Source organism: Hemitrygon akajei, chromosome 17 (genome assembly GCF_048418815.1).
Source record: "Hemitrygon akajei chromosome 17, sHemAka1.3, whole genome shotgun sequence".
Taxonomy (NCBI): Eukaryota; Metazoa; Chordata; class Chondrichthyes; order Myliobatiformes; family Dasyatidae; genus Hemitrygon; species Hemitrygon akajei.
In genome coordinates, this window is record NC_133140.1 from 88,156,281 (window position 1) to 88,176,490 (window position 20,210).

General features: G+C 47.2%; 1 protein-coding gene across 1 annotated transcript in view; it reads left to right on the forward strand.

Annotated features, from left to right (window-relative positions):
* Positions 1-20,210, forward strand: part of pepd (peptidase D) — a 179,579-nt gene that overhangs the window by 7,733 nt on the left and 151,636 nt on the right. The window contains exons 2-3 of the mRNA XM_073070487.1: positions 4,762-4,945; positions 8,893-9,020. Coding sequence (XP_072926588.1) covers positions 4,762-4,945; positions 8,893-9,020 — 312 coding nt within the window. The remainder of the gene's footprint in view (positions 1-4,761; positions 4,946-8,892; positions 9,021-20,210) is intronic.

Consider the following 20,210-nt stretch of genomic DNA (forward strand, 5'->3'; position numbering starts at 1 on the left):
CTCTGATTCGATGTTTTGTCCCTCGCTCGCTTTTGGCTGCTAGTACGATTTGTATTTCTGCGCGTTTGATGTTTTCTCTGGGTTCCATGGTGTTTCTTGGCCGTCTGTGGGAAGATTAAACAATTGTATTCTATGTACTTTGAATCTTTGATTTGACGGGAGATTTGATAGGTGTACAGAATTGAGGGGTCTAGGCATAGGCAAGTGACGCTGCAGCTGTATAAACTTTGAGGCTACGTTACGGGTCATTCTGGTCACCCCATTACAGGAAGGACATAGAGACTTTGGAATGGCTGCAGAAGAGATTGAAAAGGTTATTGCCTGGATTAGACTATGTTGGTTGTAAGGATGGGTTGAGCAAACCTGGAATTTCCCCCCACCCCCTGGGAGGGTGAGCTGACTGGGTATAAAATTCAGAAGCTTGAGTTGTGCAAGTAGTCTTTTTTCCCTTGCCCAGCAAATGTCAAAACTAAAGGGCAGAGCATTGAGACAATCAGAGTTTAAAGGCGATGTACAAGGCAAGTTGCTATACGAGCCACGCAGGCCAGCTCCTCTCCAATGTCCATTGTCTGGAAGGTAAGCTGACTGCCTTCATCTGTGGCTGACCCAACATGAGATGAGGAGACGCTGTGTGTTTGTTCTTGCAGAAACAAGGCTCCAGACCCACATACATGCTCCAGCGATTTACAAGCCAGGCCATTCGGACTTGTGGTGACTGTATGTGTTGGATCATAACTATATGTATTGTGTGTGATTATGTAGCTGGCCCCAGAGGAACCCTGTTTCATTTTGACTGCAGAACTAGGCCATTTGGCCCATCAGTGTTATTATCTGTCTCAACCCCATTCTCCTGCCTTCTCCCTGTAACCTTTGCCCCACTAATCAAGAGCCTGTCAACCTCTGCTTTAAATATACCCAATGACTTGGCCTCTGCAGTTGTCTGTGGTATAAAATTCCACTGATTCACTATCCTCTGGAGAAAGACATCCTCATTGCTATTCTAAATGGACACCTCTCTATTCTGGGACCGTGTGCTTTGGTTGTAGACACATGTATGTTGGGTGACAATTAAATGAGGCGTTTAGAGAGATTGTGTCAGCACATGGGGTTGGCTTACACTGGTCAGCACTGATCGTGGGCTGAAGAGCCAGTTCTATCACCACTTGCTGGTCTTTCTCTTCCCCTTTATCAGCAGATTGTTCAGCAGTGGTGTGTGTTGTTTTTATTGTACTCATAAACCATTTTTCCTTGCTGACGGTTGCAAAATGGTCATTGGCGTTTACTGCCTGTCAGATAATGAAGCAATTGGTATGCTGCACAACATGTCAATATGAGGAACTGAGCAGGTCAGGCAGCATCCATGGAGATGAATAAACAGTCGCTGTTTTGGACTGAAACCCAGTCACAGACGTGTACTGCATTAAGCAGCAGTTTTAAGAATTTAATTTTTTAATGTATTTTTGTTGTAATTTATAATTTTTTATGTATGCTGCCCAAAACAAATTTCAATATGTACTCTCTCCCATGGTCCTCTTTCCTCTCCTATTAGATTCCTCCTTCAGCCGTTTGCTTTTACCACCTTTCACTTTCCAGCTTGCTCTCCTTCCCCTTCCACCACCTTACTGTTCTGGCATCTTCCCCTTTCCTTTCCAGTCCTGATAAAGGGTCTCAGCCCAAAACATCAACTCTTTATTCATTTCCATAGATGCCACCTGACCTGACTTCCTCCAGCATTTAGGCTACGTCCACACTAGACCAGATAATTTTGAAAACGCCGGTTTCACATAAAAACAACAGGTGTCCACACCAGATGTTTTTAAAAATACCTATTTGGCGAATATTTGGGTGAATCTCCTACTGGGCATGCACAGGATGCACAGAAAACAAGCGAAGAGGAAACAGTATACCTGGTGTGCGTTTGTCCGGTTACAGACTAGAAAAACTTAAAAGGAAATTGCCAAACGAAAGACTTGGTGCAAGTTTGTTTGTTCAGTTAGACTAGAAAAACTAAAAGGAAATTGCCAAACGAAAGACTTGGTGCAAGTTTGTTTGTTCAGTTAGACTAGAAAAACTAAAAGGAAATTGCCAAACGAAAGACTTGGTGCACGTTTGTTCAGAAACATTTCCTACAGACATAGTCTCTTCACCAATGAAAGGGACAACAGCTACAACTAAATGCAATAAGGCTTGTTACTGGGCAAAAGTGAGATTTGCTGTTTCCTCATTTGTTTGCCTTTACTTTTGCCATGTCTTTGTATTACTTTGCTGTATTTAATGTGCAATAAAACGCGTTACTGGGCAAAAGTGACTATTGCATCTATTGAATGTTTGCACAAGCAATACATTAATAAAGCACCTTGTTAAGTGTATAAGACATGGCTTCATCAGTGTTATCTTGTATTTCCATACAATGTTACGTTAGGCTGTTATACATCTATTGTCAGATATTGTTGTGGTGTTGGAGGTTGCGTTCAAGAAAACAATTAAATGCCCCGCTGCCGCCACCATTTGTTCCAGCACATCATGACAGTGGTTTTAAAAATAGCTGGTTACCCTGTAAGCACTATGCTGGGTTTTAGGCATTTTCAGATTTATTCACTCTGGAGAGCGTTTCTGAGAATCTCCGTTTTCGGGCAAGGAAAAAGCCTTTTCAGTGTGGACGGAGGGTCAAAACGAAGCAAAAAAGCTTTGGTTACAGATTTATCTGGTCTAGTGTGGACATAGCCTTAGTGTGGGTTGCTCTGGACTTCCAGAATCACATGTGTCTAATGAATATCGGTGACATTGTGACAGAGACCCCATATCCTGATGGGGCAGCGTGGTAGTGTAGGGGTTAGCACAACTGCTCCACACTGCCAGTGATCATGGCTCAATTCCTGCTGTTGTCTGTAAGGATTTTGTACTTTCTGACTGTTGGGGTTTCCTCCCACATTCCGAGCGTACAGGCAGGCTAGTAAGTTGTAGACGTGCTATGCTGGCGCCAGAATCAAGGTGACACTTGGCTGCCCCCAGCGCATCCTCGCGCCAATGGTCATTGACGCAAACAATGCATTTCACTGTGTTTTAATGTACACAGGACTCTTCTTTGAGAAGAGCAGTCTTCCCAAGGATATCCAGAGGATGAAATGTACCTCTTTACCCTCACTGCTATCCTTGCGCCATGCTTTTAGGCTTCTGCATCTTCTGCCCAATGGGAGAGGGGAGAAGAGAACGTCTGGGCTGGGTGAGTTCTGCTGGCTGCTTCGCTAAGGCAGGGAGAAGTGTAGTCATTGTCCATAAAGAAAAATGCAAAAACAGGTCAGGCAGCACCTAAATAAAGAGTTGACATCTTTAGGCCAAGACTTTGATTGGGACCCTTCCTGGTCCTGATGAAGGGTTTTGACCTGAAACACCAACTGTTTATTCAGGGATGCTGCCTGACCTGAGTTTCTCTAGCATTTTGTGTGTTGCTTTGGATTTCCAGCATCTGCAGATTCGTTATTTACCATAAAGAACATGAACTCCAATATGGGCTTTGGAGAGGGAGACTGGAAATATATAGACATGAGTAGAGCAGACCAAACTACGAGATGGCACATCGAGTCCCTTTCCAAGGAGAAGGGAGCATGGCCTAGGTGGTGAGGACCCTGCTTGATGATGGATGTAGATACGTTCGGTTTGCTAGAGCCGTTGACATACCAAATCTCCTCAAGCTAATGAAATGCACGTTGGGGATGAGTATACTATGATATGGCCCAGGTTTATGTCTCATCTGAAAGGTGATGTTTGGTCACCTGGTTGAGAGTACCCCTGCAGGGCCACCTCTGCTATCCAGGTGGTGGTGTTTCAAAGGTACATTTAATGTCAGAAATGTGGACAATATACATCCCGGAATTCTTTCTCTTTGCAACAATCCACAAAAACAGGAGTGCTGCAAAGAATGAATGACAGTTAAATGTTAGAACCCCAAAGCCCCCCCCCCCCACTGACAAATAAAAGGATTGGCACCCCCCCCCCCACACACCAAGCACTCTCTCCCTAATAAGGGAAAGAGGTGTCTCTGTTTCACAGTGAGGGGAGACATAACAAAATTTGCTGATTTACAATGTTAGAAGTCTGTTGCATCGCTTTTTCTGAGCTCTGTGCCCAAGGAACTCGGGTGTCTGGGCACACAAACAGCTCACTGCTTTCGATCTACCGACTCCCACGACGCCAGGTTCCTGCGGAGGCACTGACCTTGAGTGTCCCTGCCTCCAGAACCCCAAAGATGAGCTAGTCTTCTAGGCTGCACCGTTGGCGTGCCGAACAACGGCAGTCTTGAGATCCAGAGAGCGGGTCCCATTCCCACAAAGAACTGAAGTCAGCGTGCAACTCCAGATCAGGGTCTTCAAAAGAACACAAAGGGAAGTCTAGAGATATCACAGATGGAAATAGAGCTGCTTCCGAAGATGCAAGCAAAGGAGTCGTCGTTCGGTGCCATCATCTCCTGTTTATTGTGAATTTTGGGAGAGGTTTAATAAGAACCCAAGTGTGGTCAGTGTGTACAATGTGCTGCCACAAGATGTGATTGAGGCAGGTACATTAATAACTTTTAAAGGATACTTGGACAAGAACATGGATGGGCAAGATTAGGGGTATGGACCAAACATGGATAACTGAGATGGGAATCTAGATCATCACAGCCCAGCTGGGCCAAATGACCTGTTTCCCTGCTGTGTGACTGTTATTCATTTGTGTTGGGTTTTGATGTTTAGCCACTAATGCATTCCTTTTTTTTTTCAGGCCCTCCTTCTCAATGGGAAATGAGACCCTCAGGGTTCCCATGGCCCTATTTGCCTTGAACAGGCAGCGGCTGTGCGAAAAACTGCGGAAGAATGCGGAGGTGCCGAAGAAATCAGTGATGGTTCTGCAGGGGGGTGAGCAGACGCAGCGATACTGCACTGACACTGACATCATTTTCCGTCAGGTGGGTCTGGGTAATGGCCGCTCTGTTAATCAGGTTACAGGCAGGTTGGTGCTGAATCAAAGCACATCCACCATGCAAACAGTGCAGTTATCCTGACTGGTTTATACTCCAGGATTAATGGCAGGATTCTTAGCAGTGTGGAGGAACAGAAGAATCTTGGGGTCAGAATTTTCAGAATTCTACGGTTGGGGGATTAGATGATCAGGTTTTTCATTTATTTACCTTTAGTACAGGTTAAAGCCACCTCAGTCAACTTAAACTGCTTCACACTGTACAGTGTTATCATGGATCCTCCTTGTGGGGCAGATGCATGTTGATGAATATTCCAAAGAACAATATGGTCTCTGCATCTGCCGATATCAATAAATCACCCACTGCCAACTTGTACATATTCAGGATGGACCAGAATTCATAGAAAAGGATAGATTAAGATCTGAGCAGATGCTAGAAATCCAGAGTCACACACACACAATGCTGGAGGAACTCGGCAGGCCAGCTAGCAGCCATGGAGAGGAATAAACAGTCAGTGTTTCAGGCTGAGACCCTTCAACAGGACTCCGGACCGGGAAGATTCTGATGAAGGGTCTTGGCCCAAAGCATCAACTGTTCACTCTGTTCACTCTCCTCCATAGATGTTGCCTGACCTGATTTCCTCCTGCATTTTGTGCGTAACTCTGATTAAAATCCGGCATTCTGTCAGCAACCAAGGTGGATTCAATGGGGTGTGAGAGCTAAGAGCTCTGTCTCCTGGTCAAACGTTGTGCCGTGGAGATCTGGGAAAGGTTGCTGCCCTCACCGATAACTTGGTGTGTAGATAAATCAGCACATCATGATCCTTTAGCATTGGCAGGGGAAAAGTGGAAGCCAATGGGAAGAGGGTATAGAGTTCCGAGTGAGTAATGATGAGCCCATTGGTTCAGAGGCAGGTACATAGCAAGCCAATGGGAAGAGGGTATAGAGTTCCGAGTGAGTAATGATGAGCCCATTGGTTCAGAGGCAGGTACATAGCAAGCCAATGGGAAGAGGGTATAGAGTTCCGAGTGAGTAATGATGAGCCCATTGGTTCAGAGGCAGGTACATAGCAAGCCAATGGGAAGAGGGTATAGAGTTCTGAGTGAGTAATGATGAGCCCATTGGTTCAGAGGCAGGTACATAGCAAGCCAATGGGAAGAGGGTATAGAGTTCCGAGTGAGTAATGATGAGCCCATTGGTTCAGAGGCAGGTACATAGCAAGCCAATGGGAAGAGGGTATAGAGTTCCGAGTGAGTAATGATGAGCCCATTGGTTCAGAGGCAGGTACATAGCAAGCCGTCTGCCTTCTTTCATTCTGGACGGTGAGCAGAATTTATCTGCCAAGCTACAGAGAGACCTCCCAATAAAGGCAGGGTGATTTCCCTCAGCAATGAAAGGTATGACTGAGTTGAAAACACTGTAAACACAGTTGCTGTTCCCCAAGAGGTCCCAGAAGACGTAGGAGAATTAAGCCATTTGGCCTATCAAGTCTATTCTGCCATTCCATCATGGCTAAGTTATTATCTTCAGCCCCATTCTCCTGCCTTCTCCCCGTAACCTTTGACACCTTGTCGAATCAAGAATCTTTCAGCCTCAGCTTTAATGACGGCCTCCACAGTCATCTGTAGCAATGAATTCCACAGATTCACCATCCTCTGACTAAAGACATTCCTCCCATGTCTGTTCTAAATGGTTGACCCTCTGTTCTGAAGCTGTGCCCTCTAGTTGTAGACTCCGCCGTTAAAGGAAACATCCTCTCTACATCCACTCTATCGAAACCTTTCAATATTCAATAGGTTTCTATAAACCCTCCCCCCCCCCCCCCCCCTCATTCTTCTAAACTCCAGTGAGTACAGGCTCGGAGCCTTCAAACGGTCCTCACGAGGAGTATGTCATTTGAAACTCGGCTGCCAGGGAAGATGGAGAACAGAATGCAGCTTATAATCAGATCTCATTGACTTGGATGGGAGTTGGCACCTGATCCCTTCTGTCAGTGCAGCTGCAGTAATTAAAGGAGAGAAGTGTTACAGGAGAATCTGGCATTTAATTACCCTTACAGATAACTTAGTATTGCATGCCTTTGAGCGGCAGTGCGACAATGAGAGAACGAGGCTCTGAGTCTGGCTCTCTGTGTGTTGTGGGAGACGTGTTTGTTGGGTAGGAGGGTTGACTGGAAAACTCCAGATGACAAGGAACAGGTATCCAACATTGAGGGGTAGAGAGGGGGTGAATAGAAATTCAAAATTGAGTAGTGGGAGGGTATATAGGTATCCAAAATTGAGGCGTAGGGGGAGTGGATGAATAGGTATTCAAAATTGAGGGGTAGGAGGAGGGTAGATGTTTCAAAAATTGAGGGGTAGAGAGGGTAAATGGGTTTCCAAGACTGGGTGGTATAGATAGGATAAATCCAGGCTTTTCTGTTGAGGTGGGGTGAGACTACAACCAGAGGTCATGGGTTAAGGGTGAAAGGTGAACTGTTTAAGGGGACCATGGGGGGGAGGGGAGAGAGACTTCACTTAGGATGGTCGAGTGTGGAATGAGCTGCCAGAGTTGGACAGGTCAGAGGAGGAAAGTCATAGACCATTTCGGCACAGTGTAGGCCCTTGGGCCGACAATGTGCTGACATTTTGACCTACTTTAAGATCGATTTAACTTTTCCCTCCCATCTAGCCCTCCCCTTTTCTATCATGTATGTGCCTCCCGAAGAGTCTCTGAAATATTCAATGCCATCATCCCTGGCTGCATGCTCCGCATGCCCACCACACTCTGTAGTTTTAAAACAAAGTTTGCCTCAGACATCCCACTGTACATTCCTCCAAGCACCTGGAAAAGCTGTCCCTTGCACACCAGGGAAGCCTGTCCACACGACCTCTGGTTGTCATCCTCTACACTAATCATTGGAAACACTAGGAAGGATGCATCGCGTGAATGTCACAAATAATTGGATGAGGTTATGAAAATTAAAATCAATGTTCATTATGGCAAATGTAGGTCTGAATTAAAATTTCCAAGCCTGCCTATGTTGTCTGCCTCTTTGCCATGTTGATGTCAGAAACCTTTGCTTTTTTATGTGGGGTTGGGGGGGGTGGGGAAGAGGAAGGAGGGTTAGCTGGAAGTCGATGGGTGAAGCCAGGTGTGTGGGGGAAAGTAAAGGTCGAAACTGGGTCAGTACATGGTTGAGGTAAGAGAGCGAGCAGTGAGAGACTCGCTGAACTCCCATTAAAGATGATATAACCTTCAGGGTAGGCATCCCTCAATGTCCCATCTTCAACAGGAGTTCACTGAGACCCTTTCTCACTGCTCCTCCTCCTGTGACCTCTGCTGTTTTGACTCTTCGAGCACCTACTCAGCCTTTACTTTTCTCACCTACCTGGCTTCTAGCTGATCCTTCCCCTCCCCCATCTTATTCTGGCACTTCTCCCTTCCTTTCCAGCCCTGATGAAGGGTCTCAGCTTGAAACATCAACTCTTTATTCATCTCCATAGATGCTGCCTGCCTTTTGTATGCATTACTCTGGATTTCCAGCCTCTGCAGGATCCCTTGTTTGTTTTTCTGTGTTCCGTGTGTGATGTATGTACTGTTGTGCACCGTGGTCCCTGGGACACGTTTTGTTTAGCTGGGGTGCCATGGTAGCAGAGCGATCAGTGCAGTGGCTGCTCGACGTGGCAGAGTTCAGAGTTGAATTAGTGTCCTCTGTAAGCAAGTTCGTAAGTGTGTTCCCTTGTGTGCTCCGGTTTCCTCCCACAGTCCAAAGAGGAACCAGTTAGTAGGTTAATCGGTCATTGTAAATTGTCCTGTGATTAGGCTGAGGTTAAGTAGGTGGGTTGCTGGGCAGTGTGGCTTGAAAGGCCTTTTCTCTCATTAAAATAATTCCATGTGTACAGTTGAATGGCAGTAAACTTCAACTTGTTTTGAATGTGTATTCCTTGTTTTAGGAATCTTACTTCCACTGGACATTCGGCGTGACGGAGGGTGACTGCTATGGTGCTGTGGATGTTGCTACTGGCAAGTCCTTGCTGTTTGTGCCAAAACTACCAGAGAGCTATGCCACGTGGATGGGAACGTAAGGAACTTCTCTTCAGCTTGTTCTTCCTATTCCTGACTCGTGTTGACAGTCGTCCAAGAATCACAGCCTTGTATTCAAATTCTCCCACTTTCACTCCTCTCTCTCCTGTAATATCTTCCAGCTCCTCCAGAGTTAAAGATTAAATAGGTTAGGACTTCATTCCCTGGAACATAGGAGAATGAGGGGAGACTTGATAGCAGAATACAAAATTGTGTGGTATAGATAGGGTAAATGCAAGCGGGCTTGTTCCACTGAGGTTGGGTGAGTCTAGAACTGGAGGTCAGAGGTTAAGGTTGAAAGGTGAAATGTTTAAGATGAACATGGAGGGGAGGAGACCTTAATCAGAGGGTGGTGAGTGTATGGAACGAGCTGCTAACAAGAGATGTGGATTTGGGTTCAATTGCAACACTTAAGAGAAGTTTGGATAAGTATGTTGATGGGAGGGGTATGGAGGGCTATGCCCTGAGTGTAGTTCAATAGGTCTGGGCAGAATATGAGTTTGGAGATGACTAATGGGTTGGAGGGCTTGTGTCTGTGCTGCAGTGCTCTATAACTCTATGACCAAACTTTTGACCATCTTCATTCTATCTCCACATGTGGCCAAGTGTTGCTTTTGTGCTTAGTAAGTTCACAGCAGCTGGGTCTTGTGATGTTTGTGTTAACAGTTTCAGTTCTATTGTAACTCCTAATTTCTCTTTCCAAATGGTAGCTAAATTCCCAGTGATGTTTGCATCATTCCTGTACAGCTGCTGTTTCCATTTAGCATGGCCACAGTATCATGACAGCAAGGACACAGGGTCTTGTGCAGGGACCCAAAGGGGCTGTTTGCTGCTATCAAGCTTGCTTGCGGCATATTAATTGGGATGTTTGATTTTGACTGTTCAGGGCTCACATCCACTCTCTACACTTCTCTCTAAAATACACTGATTGACATGGAAACTTTTTTATCACCTCTTCTCCCCCCCTGACCCCCACCCCTCTTTCTCTCATGGTCCGCTCTTCCCTTCTGTCAGATACCTCCTCAAGCCCTTACCTTTTCCTCCTTCACCTTCCAGCTTCTTACTTTATCCCTCTTCCCCCACCCACCTTGCTTCACCTACCTTGTCTTCCTTCCCCTCCCCTCCCCCCTTCCTTTCCAGTCCTGATGAAAGGTCTTAGCCCAAAACAAGTTTGTTCCTGTCCATAGATGTTACCTGACTTGCAGAGTTCCTCCATTCTGTGTGTTGCTCTGGATTTCCTGCATATCCAGAATCTCTTGTGCTGTCTATTTAATTATCTCCTTTAGAGAATTTGAGATGTTCAGACTAGATCCTGATTGAAAGGAATTGGTGCAAGACCTGGGGAGAGGTAACAAAGGATATTTATCTTTATCTGGGGTGCATTTGGCCTCCATTGCTTCAGCAGTGGCTGCTTGTATTTTCCAGAGCTGGAATTGACAAGTATCTTGTAAGCCAGTGTTGTCAAAGACACCAGCGACGGCAAAGTCTGCAACCTGGAACAACAAACAATCTGCTGGAGAAACTCAGCAGGTCGAGCAGCATCCGTGGGGAGGAATGAAATTGTCAAAATCGGGTTTATTATCACTGACTTGTATGTCAGGAAATTTGTTTCTTGTCAGCAGAGATAACAATTTCTATGAATTTCAAAATGAATAGTCCAAGTAAAGTGAATGTAATGGACACAACCTGTGGACTCACTTTCAAGGACTTCATCTCATGTTTTCAATAGTTATTGCTCATTTATTAATATTTCTCTATTTGCAGTTTGTCTTCTGTACTCTAGTTGAATGTTTGTAGTTTTGCATCAATTCTGTTATGGTTGCTATTCTATATATTGAGTATGCCTGCAACAAAATGAATCTCAGGATTGTATATGGCGACTTATGTTCTTTGATTATAAATGTGAACAATGCATGTTTAAAGACAGCCCTGTTGCATAGTTCGATGTAACCTCGTCTCGTTACGCAGTGTGTGCCTGTACAGAAGAAAGCCACAGAAGACGACGTCAGCTCGAGGTTCCCTATGTACAGGAGATCGAGAGATACAGACAAAACATTTCCTCTTTATCACATCACTTTGATTAACGAGGCAGATGGAGTTCAGTCTAGAAAAGTGCGAAATGATACATTTGGAAGATCAAATTTGAAGGCAAAGTACAGGGTTAATGACAGGATTCCTAATGAGAGGAAAGAAAAGGATCTTGGGTCCCATGTCCGTGGGACCCCTCAGAGTTGATAAGAAGGCGTATGGTGTGCTGGCCTTCGTTAGAAACATAGAAAACATACAGCACAGTACAGGCCCTTTGGCCCACAATGCTGTGCTGAACATGTCCCAACCTTAGAAATTACCTAGCGTTACCCATAGCACTCTTTTTTTTCTCTGACCTCTTGCATACCTATCCAGGAATGTTTTTAAAGACCATATGAGAGAAGCTCCGACGGGCCTCCACCACCGCCACCGGCAGCCCATTCCACACACTCACCATTCCCTGCGTAAAAAAACCTACCCCTGACATCTCCTCTGTACCTACTTCCAAGCACCTTAACACTGTGCCCTCTTGTGCTAGACATTTCAGCCCTGGGGAAAAGCCTCTGACTATCCACACGATCAATGCCTCTCATCTTATACACCTCTATCAGGTCACCTCTCATCCTCTGTCGCTCCAAGGAGAAAAGGCCAAGTTCACTCAACCTATTCTCATAAGGCATGCTCCCCAATTCAGGCAACATCCTTATAAATCTCCTCTACACCCTTTCTATAGTTTCCACATCCTTCCTGTAGTGAGGCGACCAGAACTGAGCACAGTATTCCAAGTGGGGTCTGACCAGGATCCCATATTGCTGCAACATTACCTCTTGGCTCTTAAACTCAATTGCACAGTTGATGAAGGCCAATGCACTGTATGCCTTCTTAACCACAGAGTCAACCTGCGTAGCAGCTTTGAGTGTCCTATGGACTCGGACTATAAGATCCCTCTGATCCTCCACACTGCCAAGAGTCTTACCGTTAATACTATATTCTGCCATCATATTTGACCTATCAAAATGAACCACCTCATACTTATCTGGGTTGAATTCCATCTGCCACTTCCCAGCCCAGTTTTGCATCCTATCAATGTCCTGCTGTAACCTCTGACAGCCCTCCACACGATCCACAACACCCCCAACCTTTGTGTCATCAGCAAATTTACTAACCCATCCCTCCACTTCCTCATCCAGGTCATTTATAAAAATCAAGAGTAGGGGTCCCAGAAAAGATCCCTTGAGGCACTCCACTGGTGAACGACCTCCATGCAGAATATGACCCATCCACATCCACTCTTTGCCTTCTCTGGGCAAGCCAGTTCCGGATCCACAAAGCAATGTCCCCTTGGATCCCATGCCTCCTTACTTTCTCAGTAAGCCTGCATGGGGAACCTTATCAAATGCCTTGCTGAAATCCATATACACTACATCTACTGCTCTTCCTTCATCAATGTGTTTAGTCACATCCTCAAAAAATTCAATGAGGCTCGTAAGGCATGACCTGCCCTTGACAAAGCAAGGGTCAGGTCATTCGGTTCAAGAGCCCCAAGGCAACTTTGCAGCTCTAACACCAGTTCGTCCAGACTTGGTGTTCAGTTCTGGTTACCTCATTAAAGAAAGAACGCAGATTCTGTGGAGAGGGTGCTGAGGGGGTTTACCAAAATGGCGTCTGGATGAGAGAGCATGTCCTAAGAGGAATGCATGAGTGAGTGAGCATGACTTTGGAGTGAAGGTGAGAAGCATCCTAACCCCAATGCAAGGTACAAGAGGAGAGGCATGGACAGAGCAGCCAGTCTTTTCCCCAGGTGGCAATAGCCAGTAGCAGAAGATGTGTTTGAGAAGAATGGAGGAAAGCTGAGGTGGGATGTGGGTGCCTGGGGGTGGGGGCAGAGGCTGACACAATAGAGATATTTAAGAGGCACTCGGGTACATGGAAGTGAGAGAAGAGGGTTGTGTGCTATATGGGGGGAAGGGATGGATTAATCATAGTGTAGCTGGATGGAAAGGGTGGGCCTGTATTGGGCTGTGCTGTATGTTCTGAGATAGGGTTCATGGACCATTCGGAAATCTGGTGAGGGGGAAGGAACAGAATGTCTTCAGGCTGCTGTGCCACTTCCCAGAGGGCACGGCCTGAATGTTAAGGGTCCCCAGTGACGGAGGCACGACTTTTTGGAAATGTCCTTTTTGGTGACGAGGCTAGTGTCTGTGTTGGAGCTGGCAGAGACTACAACCTTCAGCAGCCTCTTTCGATCCGTGCCTGGGAGCCTCCAGACCAGACAGTGATGCAACCGGTTAGAATGCTCCCCACAGTACTTTTGCAGACATTTGTAAGAGTCTCTGGAGACGTACCAAATCTCCTCGCAACTCCGAATGAAATACTGCATCGTTGTGTTGAGCCCAAGAACTTGAAACTGCTCACAATTTCCACTCCATGAGGACAGGTCTGCAACATCAACAATTCCTTTCCTCCCATAAATGCTGCTCGACCTACTGTCTGTAAGCCATTGTTAATAAGCCCATTACCCCTACTGGGTGGAAGACTGCAGAGTCCTGTGTCCTGAGCCGGTCTTTCACATTGTTTCCAGGAGTAGCCCATCTTCAAAGCTCCATCCTCTTCCAGGGGTGAGGTCTTCGGAGCTTCTGTTAGCATTTCTGTAGCTCCGGGTTTTACAGGATAGGGTCGCTAGCCTCAGCCTAACCCTCCTCCTTATAGTATCCCCAAGCCCCTCCTCTCACAGCCGGGCAGGGCACTGTCCACGGCAGAGTTATAGTATCCCCAAGCCCCTCCTCTCACAGCCGGGCTGGGCACTGTTCACAGCAGAGTTATAGTATCCCCAAGCCCCTCCTCTCACAGCCGGGCTGGGCACTGTCCACAGCAGAGTTATAGTATCCCCAAGCCCCTCCTCTCACAGCCGGGCTGGGCACCGTCCACGGCAGAGTTATAGTATCCCCAAGCCCCTCCTCTCACAGCCGGGCTCGGTACTGTCCACAGCAGAGTTACAGTATCCCCAATCCCCTCCTCTCACAGCCGGGCTGGGCACTGTCCACAGCAGAGTTATAGTATCCCCAAGCCCCTCCTCTCACAGCCGGGCTCGGTACTGTCCACAGCAGAGTTATAGTATCCCCAAGCCCCTCCTCTCACAGCCGGGCTGGGCACCGTCCACAGCAGAGTTACAGTATCCCCAAGCCCCTCCTCTCACAGCCGGGCTGGGCACTGTCCACAGCAGAGTTATAGTATCCCCAAGCCCCTCCTCTCACAGCCGGGCTGGGCACCGTCCACAGCAGAGTTATAGTATCCCCAAGCCCCTCCTCTCACAGCCGGGCTCGGTACTGTCCACAGCAGAGTTATAGTATCCCCAAGCCCCTCCTCTCACAGCCGGGCTGGGCACTGTCCACAGCAGAGTTATAGTATCCCCAAGCCCCTCCTCTCACAGCCGGGCTCGGTACTGTCCACAGCAGAGTTATAGTATCCCCAAGCCCCTCCTCTCACAGCCGGGCTGGGCACTGTCCACAGCAGAGTTACAGTATCCCCAAGCCCCTCCTCTCACAGCCGGGCTCGGCACTGTCCACAGCAGAGTTACAGTATCCCCAAGCCCCTCCTCTCTCAGCCGGGCTCGGCACTGTCCACAGCAGAGTTATAGTATCCCCAAGCCCCTCCTCTCACAGCCGGGCTCGGCACTGTCCACAGCAGAGTTACAGTATCCCCAAGCCCCTCCTCTCTCAGCCGGGCTCGGTACTGTCCACAGCAGAGTTATAGTATCCCCAAGCCCCTCCTCTCACAGCCGGGCTCGGTACTGTCCACAGCAGAGTTACAGTATCCCCAAGCCCCTCCTCTCACAGCCGGGCTGGGCACCGTCCACAGCAGAGTTATAGTATCCCCAAGCCCCTCCTCTCTCAGCCGGGCTCGGCACTGTCCACAGCAGAGTTATAGTATCCCCAAGCCCCTCCTCTCACAGCCGGGCTGGGCACTGTCCACAGCAGAGTTATAGTATCCCCAAGCCCCTCCTCTCACAGCCGGGCTGGGCACTGTCCACAGCAGAGTTATAGTATCCCCAAGCCCCTCCTCTCACAGCCGGGCTGGGCACTGTCCACGGCAGAGTTATAGTATCCCCAAGCCCCTCCTCTCACAGCCGGGCTGGGCACTGTTCACAGCAGAGTTACAGTATCCCCAAGCCCCTCCTCTCACAGCCGGGCTGGGCACCGTCCACAGCAGAGTTATAGTATCCCCAAGCCCCTCCTCTCTCAGCCGGGCTCGGCACTGTCCACAGCAGAGTTATAGTATCCCCAAGCCCCTCCTCTCACAGCCGGGCTGGGCACCGTCCACAGCAGAGTTATAGTATCCCCAAGCCCCTCCTCTCACAGCCGGGCTGGGCACTGTCCACGGCAGAGTTATAGTATCCCCAAGCCCCTCCTCTCACAGCCGGGCTGGGCACTGTCCACGGCAGAGTTATAGTATCCCCAAGCCCCTCCTCTCACAGCCGGGCTGGGCACTGTCCACAGCAGAGTTATAGTATCCCCAAGCCCCTCCTCTCACAGCCGGGCTGGGCACTGTTCACAGCAGAGTTACAGTATCCCCAAGCCCCTCCTCTCACAGCCGGGCTCGGCACTGTCCACAGCAGAGTTATAGTATCCCCAAGCCCCTCCTCTCACAGCCGGGCTCGGCACTGCCCACAGCAGAGTTATAGTATCCCCAAGCCCCTCCTCTCACAGCCGGGCTGGGCACTGCCCACAGAAGAGTTATAGTATCCCCAAGCCCCTCCTCTCTCAGCCAGGCTCGGTACCGTCCACAGCAGAGTTATAGTATCCCCAAGCCCCTCCTCTCTCAGCCGGGCTGGGCACCGTCCACAGCAGAGTTATAGTATCCCCAAGCCCCTCCTCTCACAGCCGGGCTGGGCACTGTCCACAGCAGAGTTATAGTATCCCCAAGCCCCTCCTCTCACAGCCGGGCTGGGTACCGTCCACAGCAGAGTTACAGTATCCCCAAGCCCCTCCTCTCACAGCCGGGCTGGGCACTGTCCATGGCAGAGTTATAGTATCCCCAAGCCCCTTCTCTCACAGCCGGGCTCGGCACTGTCCATGGCGGAGTTTGCCATTAGCACTCTCCTGCATTGTGGCGATGTCCACTGCTTGCTCCTCCTTGATCTCCTCACTTGTGCAAGAAGATCTGACTGAGTTGTGCAGGAATGGTGTTTATGGTTTGAGTGTTATGGCAAGTGGCCCCATGCCCTTTGGTGGCTTGTTTCTGCAGTACTTACTGAATTGTGTAATAGATTGATGGGATTCATTTTTCACGTGTACAGTGAAAAGCATCACTTTGTATCTATGACTATTACGGTTTGTAGATGTGCTGGGTGCAGCCCACAAGTGTCGCCACATTTCCTGCGCCAACATGGCATGCTGAGAAATTCCTAAACCTAACCTATGTCTTTGGAATGTGGGAGAAAACAGGAGCATCCGGAGGAAATCCACCACACGGTCGTGTCGTGGGTAGAATGTGCAAACTCTTTATGGACAGCGACGGGAGTTAAACTCTGACCACTGGTGTTGTAAAGCATAATGTTACTGTGTCACCCTGTACTGGACTCTCCCTGTAGTTTGAGCCCGGTGTGCTGGAGAGTGGTAGGGGCTGCGGGCTGCATGGGGCTGGGTGCCTGGACTGTTCGCTAACTCAGCTGATGAAGTGAGTCAGGAATTGCATCTTATAACTGCAGTTGTCCTTCTATGCTATAGCTGGGTGACCGTTTGTTCTAATTAAAATCAGCATTGTCTTGTCCTGTGCCTCTGGTGTGGGTCCTGAGGGTTCTGTATCACTTTCCTGATGGCACCAGCCAGAAGGGAGCACGGCCTTAGTTGAGGGGATGTTTCCTATACTGGGGAGTCTAGGACCTCAGAGCACAGCATCAGGGTAGAGAGACGTCCATTTAGAACAGAGATGAGGAATTTCCTTAGCCAGACAGTATGAATCTGTGGAATTCAATGCCCCAGGTGCCTGTGGAGGCCAAGTCATTGGGTATATTTAAATCAGAAGCTGATGAGTGTCAGTGTGCCAAAGATAATGGGGTTGAAAGGGTAATAAATTAGCCATAATGAGATAGCAGAGCAGACTGGATGGGCTGAATGGTGTGGTTCTGCTCCTATGTCTTATGGTCTATTGTTGAAATATCTACTGTCGCATAGTGGGACAAATGGCAAAAGTTCAACTTTAGACAAAGATGATGGAATAAAAAGCTGCCATTCCCCTGTTATTTGAGCTGGTCCAAAGGCCGGTGAGGTGAGGGTGCTGTGCTCTGTCTCTGTAACGTGGGACCAACTGAAATCCCAACCACTGAGCTCTCCAGTTAAGATTAACTTTATTGGTCTTATTTATCTATGCAGTGGATTCCGGTTAATCCTGGCAGCTGTTTAGTTGGGACAACCCTTAAAGAATAAAATCTATTCAAGAAAATAGGCAGGAAATTCTCTTTGTTTATTTAGACACAATGCCTCTTAATTGGGACAGCAGACTTGACAGACAATTAGTTTTTAACTAGTGCCAGTCATGTGCACTTGCTGTTGGACCCTACACCATGCTAAGAGTGAACAGCTTTTAAATAGTGTCAGTTGTGTGTGTGTTCAGAAAGCAGTGATTTTTGTCACTGATAGTTGGCAAGAAATAAGCAGTAAGACAATTCAAAACTGTTTTGTTCACTGTGGTTTCAAGCATCAGTCTTGGAGATGCCAGAAATGACCAGGAGAGAAAATGAAATTATTTCACTACTTCAGGTTAGGAATTACATACAGTTTGGTTTTGACAATCATCTTGAATATAAAATTGAAACTGAAGATTTGGAGGATACAATCATTGAATGCATTGTATGAAGACAGTTCATCTGCACTCGGTGTCTGTGCTGACTTTGTTCATTTACAGCAAATCAAAAGAACATGTCAGTGAACACTGGATGGATTCCTGTGTTATTGTTGGCACTAATGCACTTTTATAGACTGTAGTGGTGGTCTGTTCTAATTTGTTCTGTACTTCATTTATATAATTTCTTACTCAGTTAAATGGTAGTTTGTCTTTTTTTGTTAACTATTTGAATGAAACTTTGGCTAATTTGGGCCAAAATGGACTGGTCCTGATGTGTCCTGATTAACCTGGGATCCACTGTATTGTGATCCAAGGAGAGGAACGAGATCCTGAGAGCAATGGCATTTGGAGTTTAGCCTTATGGCGTTCAGTTCCTGGTAAGGTCACTCATTGCAGTAAAAGGTCAATGGGGAGGTTCCAGACGCAGTGATCACCAAGACCTCAGAGGTGGAACTGGCTGAAGATGATGACGCATCACAATGGCAGTGAAGGATCCCTGTGCCACTGGACCCTAACCCCAATCTGTCAACCACAGTGTGGCAGCTGCCTATGCTTCAGTCACACGTAGGTGAACTCCCTAACGTCCTGCTTGTGGATGCCAGATTGGCCTCTAGAGCCACCTGAGCATCCACCAAAGACAACTTCTTAAGAGAATGTCTTACTTGACTTGTGATCACACTAACACATTAAGAATGTGCTGTGGTGTCTTGGCACAGTATGCAACAAACAACATTCAACAATTAAAAGCATAAAGAACTATATAAAAATTGGAGGTTAAAGTACAGATATGATATAAAATGTGCAATAAATACCATGTATTTACAATGTAAGCAACATTATAAAAAGTTATTTAAAGTGTTGCTGTGTCCTGAGGTAATCAATAGGCGGGGGACTAACTAGAATGGTTGTTCAGATTAACTGCCTGGGTGAAGAAACTTGTTTGATGTGGGGTTGGTTTTTTGTTTTAATAGCCTTCTAGTGCTTTCTAGAGGGAACGTTTGGAAAAGGCAAGTTTGTTGGGTGGTTAGTATTCGTGATGTGAGGCAGACATACCCAGCCTTGCGCATCCTGTTCCATTTTGAGTGTCTTGAATCAGATTTATTTATTGCATTACATCAGGAAACAGTGAAATGTGTTAACAACCAGCAGTCTGAGGATGTGCTGGGGGCAGCCTGCAAGAGTTGCCACACATTCCAGCACCAACACAGCATATCGACAAAGTTCAGCAGAACACGGCACAAGCAAGAAAACCAGCCCCTTTGATCCCTCCCTGCCCCCTCAGAGGTGTTTCTTATGCCACTTCAAGCATCATCTCTCGCATTGCCCTTGGAATTGGTTTATTATTCTCACATTTATCAAGATACAGTGAAGGTCTAGTCTGGTTAGGATAGGCTGAGTGAGCAAATGCATTGCACAGATGGCTGTGGAGGCTAGGTCATTGGGTATATTTAAAATGCAGGTTGATGGGTTCTTGTTTAGTCAGCCTGTTAAAGGAGGCAGGAGAATGAGGTTGAGGGGGGAAATAAAGCACTCATGGAATGGCAGAGCCTGGTCTAATATTGTTTATGCAGATCAGATCATTACACAGTGCGGTGAGGTAGAACAAGGTAAAACAATAACAGAATGCAGAATAAAGTGTAACAGCTACAGAGAGAGTGCAGTGCAGATAGGTTGCAAGATCATAATGAGGTGGTTTGTGAGGTCAAAAGTCCATCTTCTTGTCGAGAGCCATTCAATAGTCTTTTGCAACAGAAAGTAAAAGTTTGGTGATGTGCTTTCAGGCTGTTGTATCTCCTGGAGAGGGTGAAGAGAGAAATTCCACAATGGATGAGTCTTTGATTATGCTGAGGCAGTGATAGAGGGGAGGCTGGTTTCCGTGAGCTGCCGATGAGCTTGGCGGTTTCTTGTGGTCATGTGCAGAGCAGTTGCTGTACCGAGCCTTCAGGGATGCAGATAGGAGGCTTTATGTGGTGCCTCTTGCTACCATCCTGGAAACGGTCCAGTTATTGACCTGAGCAGAGCCTTGCCTACAGAATTAATAATAGAGCAGAAAAGATTTGGAAAGTGTCAATTCCTGATTGGAGTTCTTGTTTAGTTCCTTTCGATTCTGGACCCATAGACTCTTCTGCAAATGTACTTCAATAAAAACATTCTCCAAGGAATCTTGAAAATGTTTAGGTAGTAAGATTGGGAAAGTCTGTGATGAGCAGCCGTGATCACTGCTGCTTGTATAGCTTAGCCAGGGTCTGGGCAAATTCAAATTTAATTCATTCAACCATAGAGCCAACTGAAACAGCTTGACTCTGGGTCCAAGGTG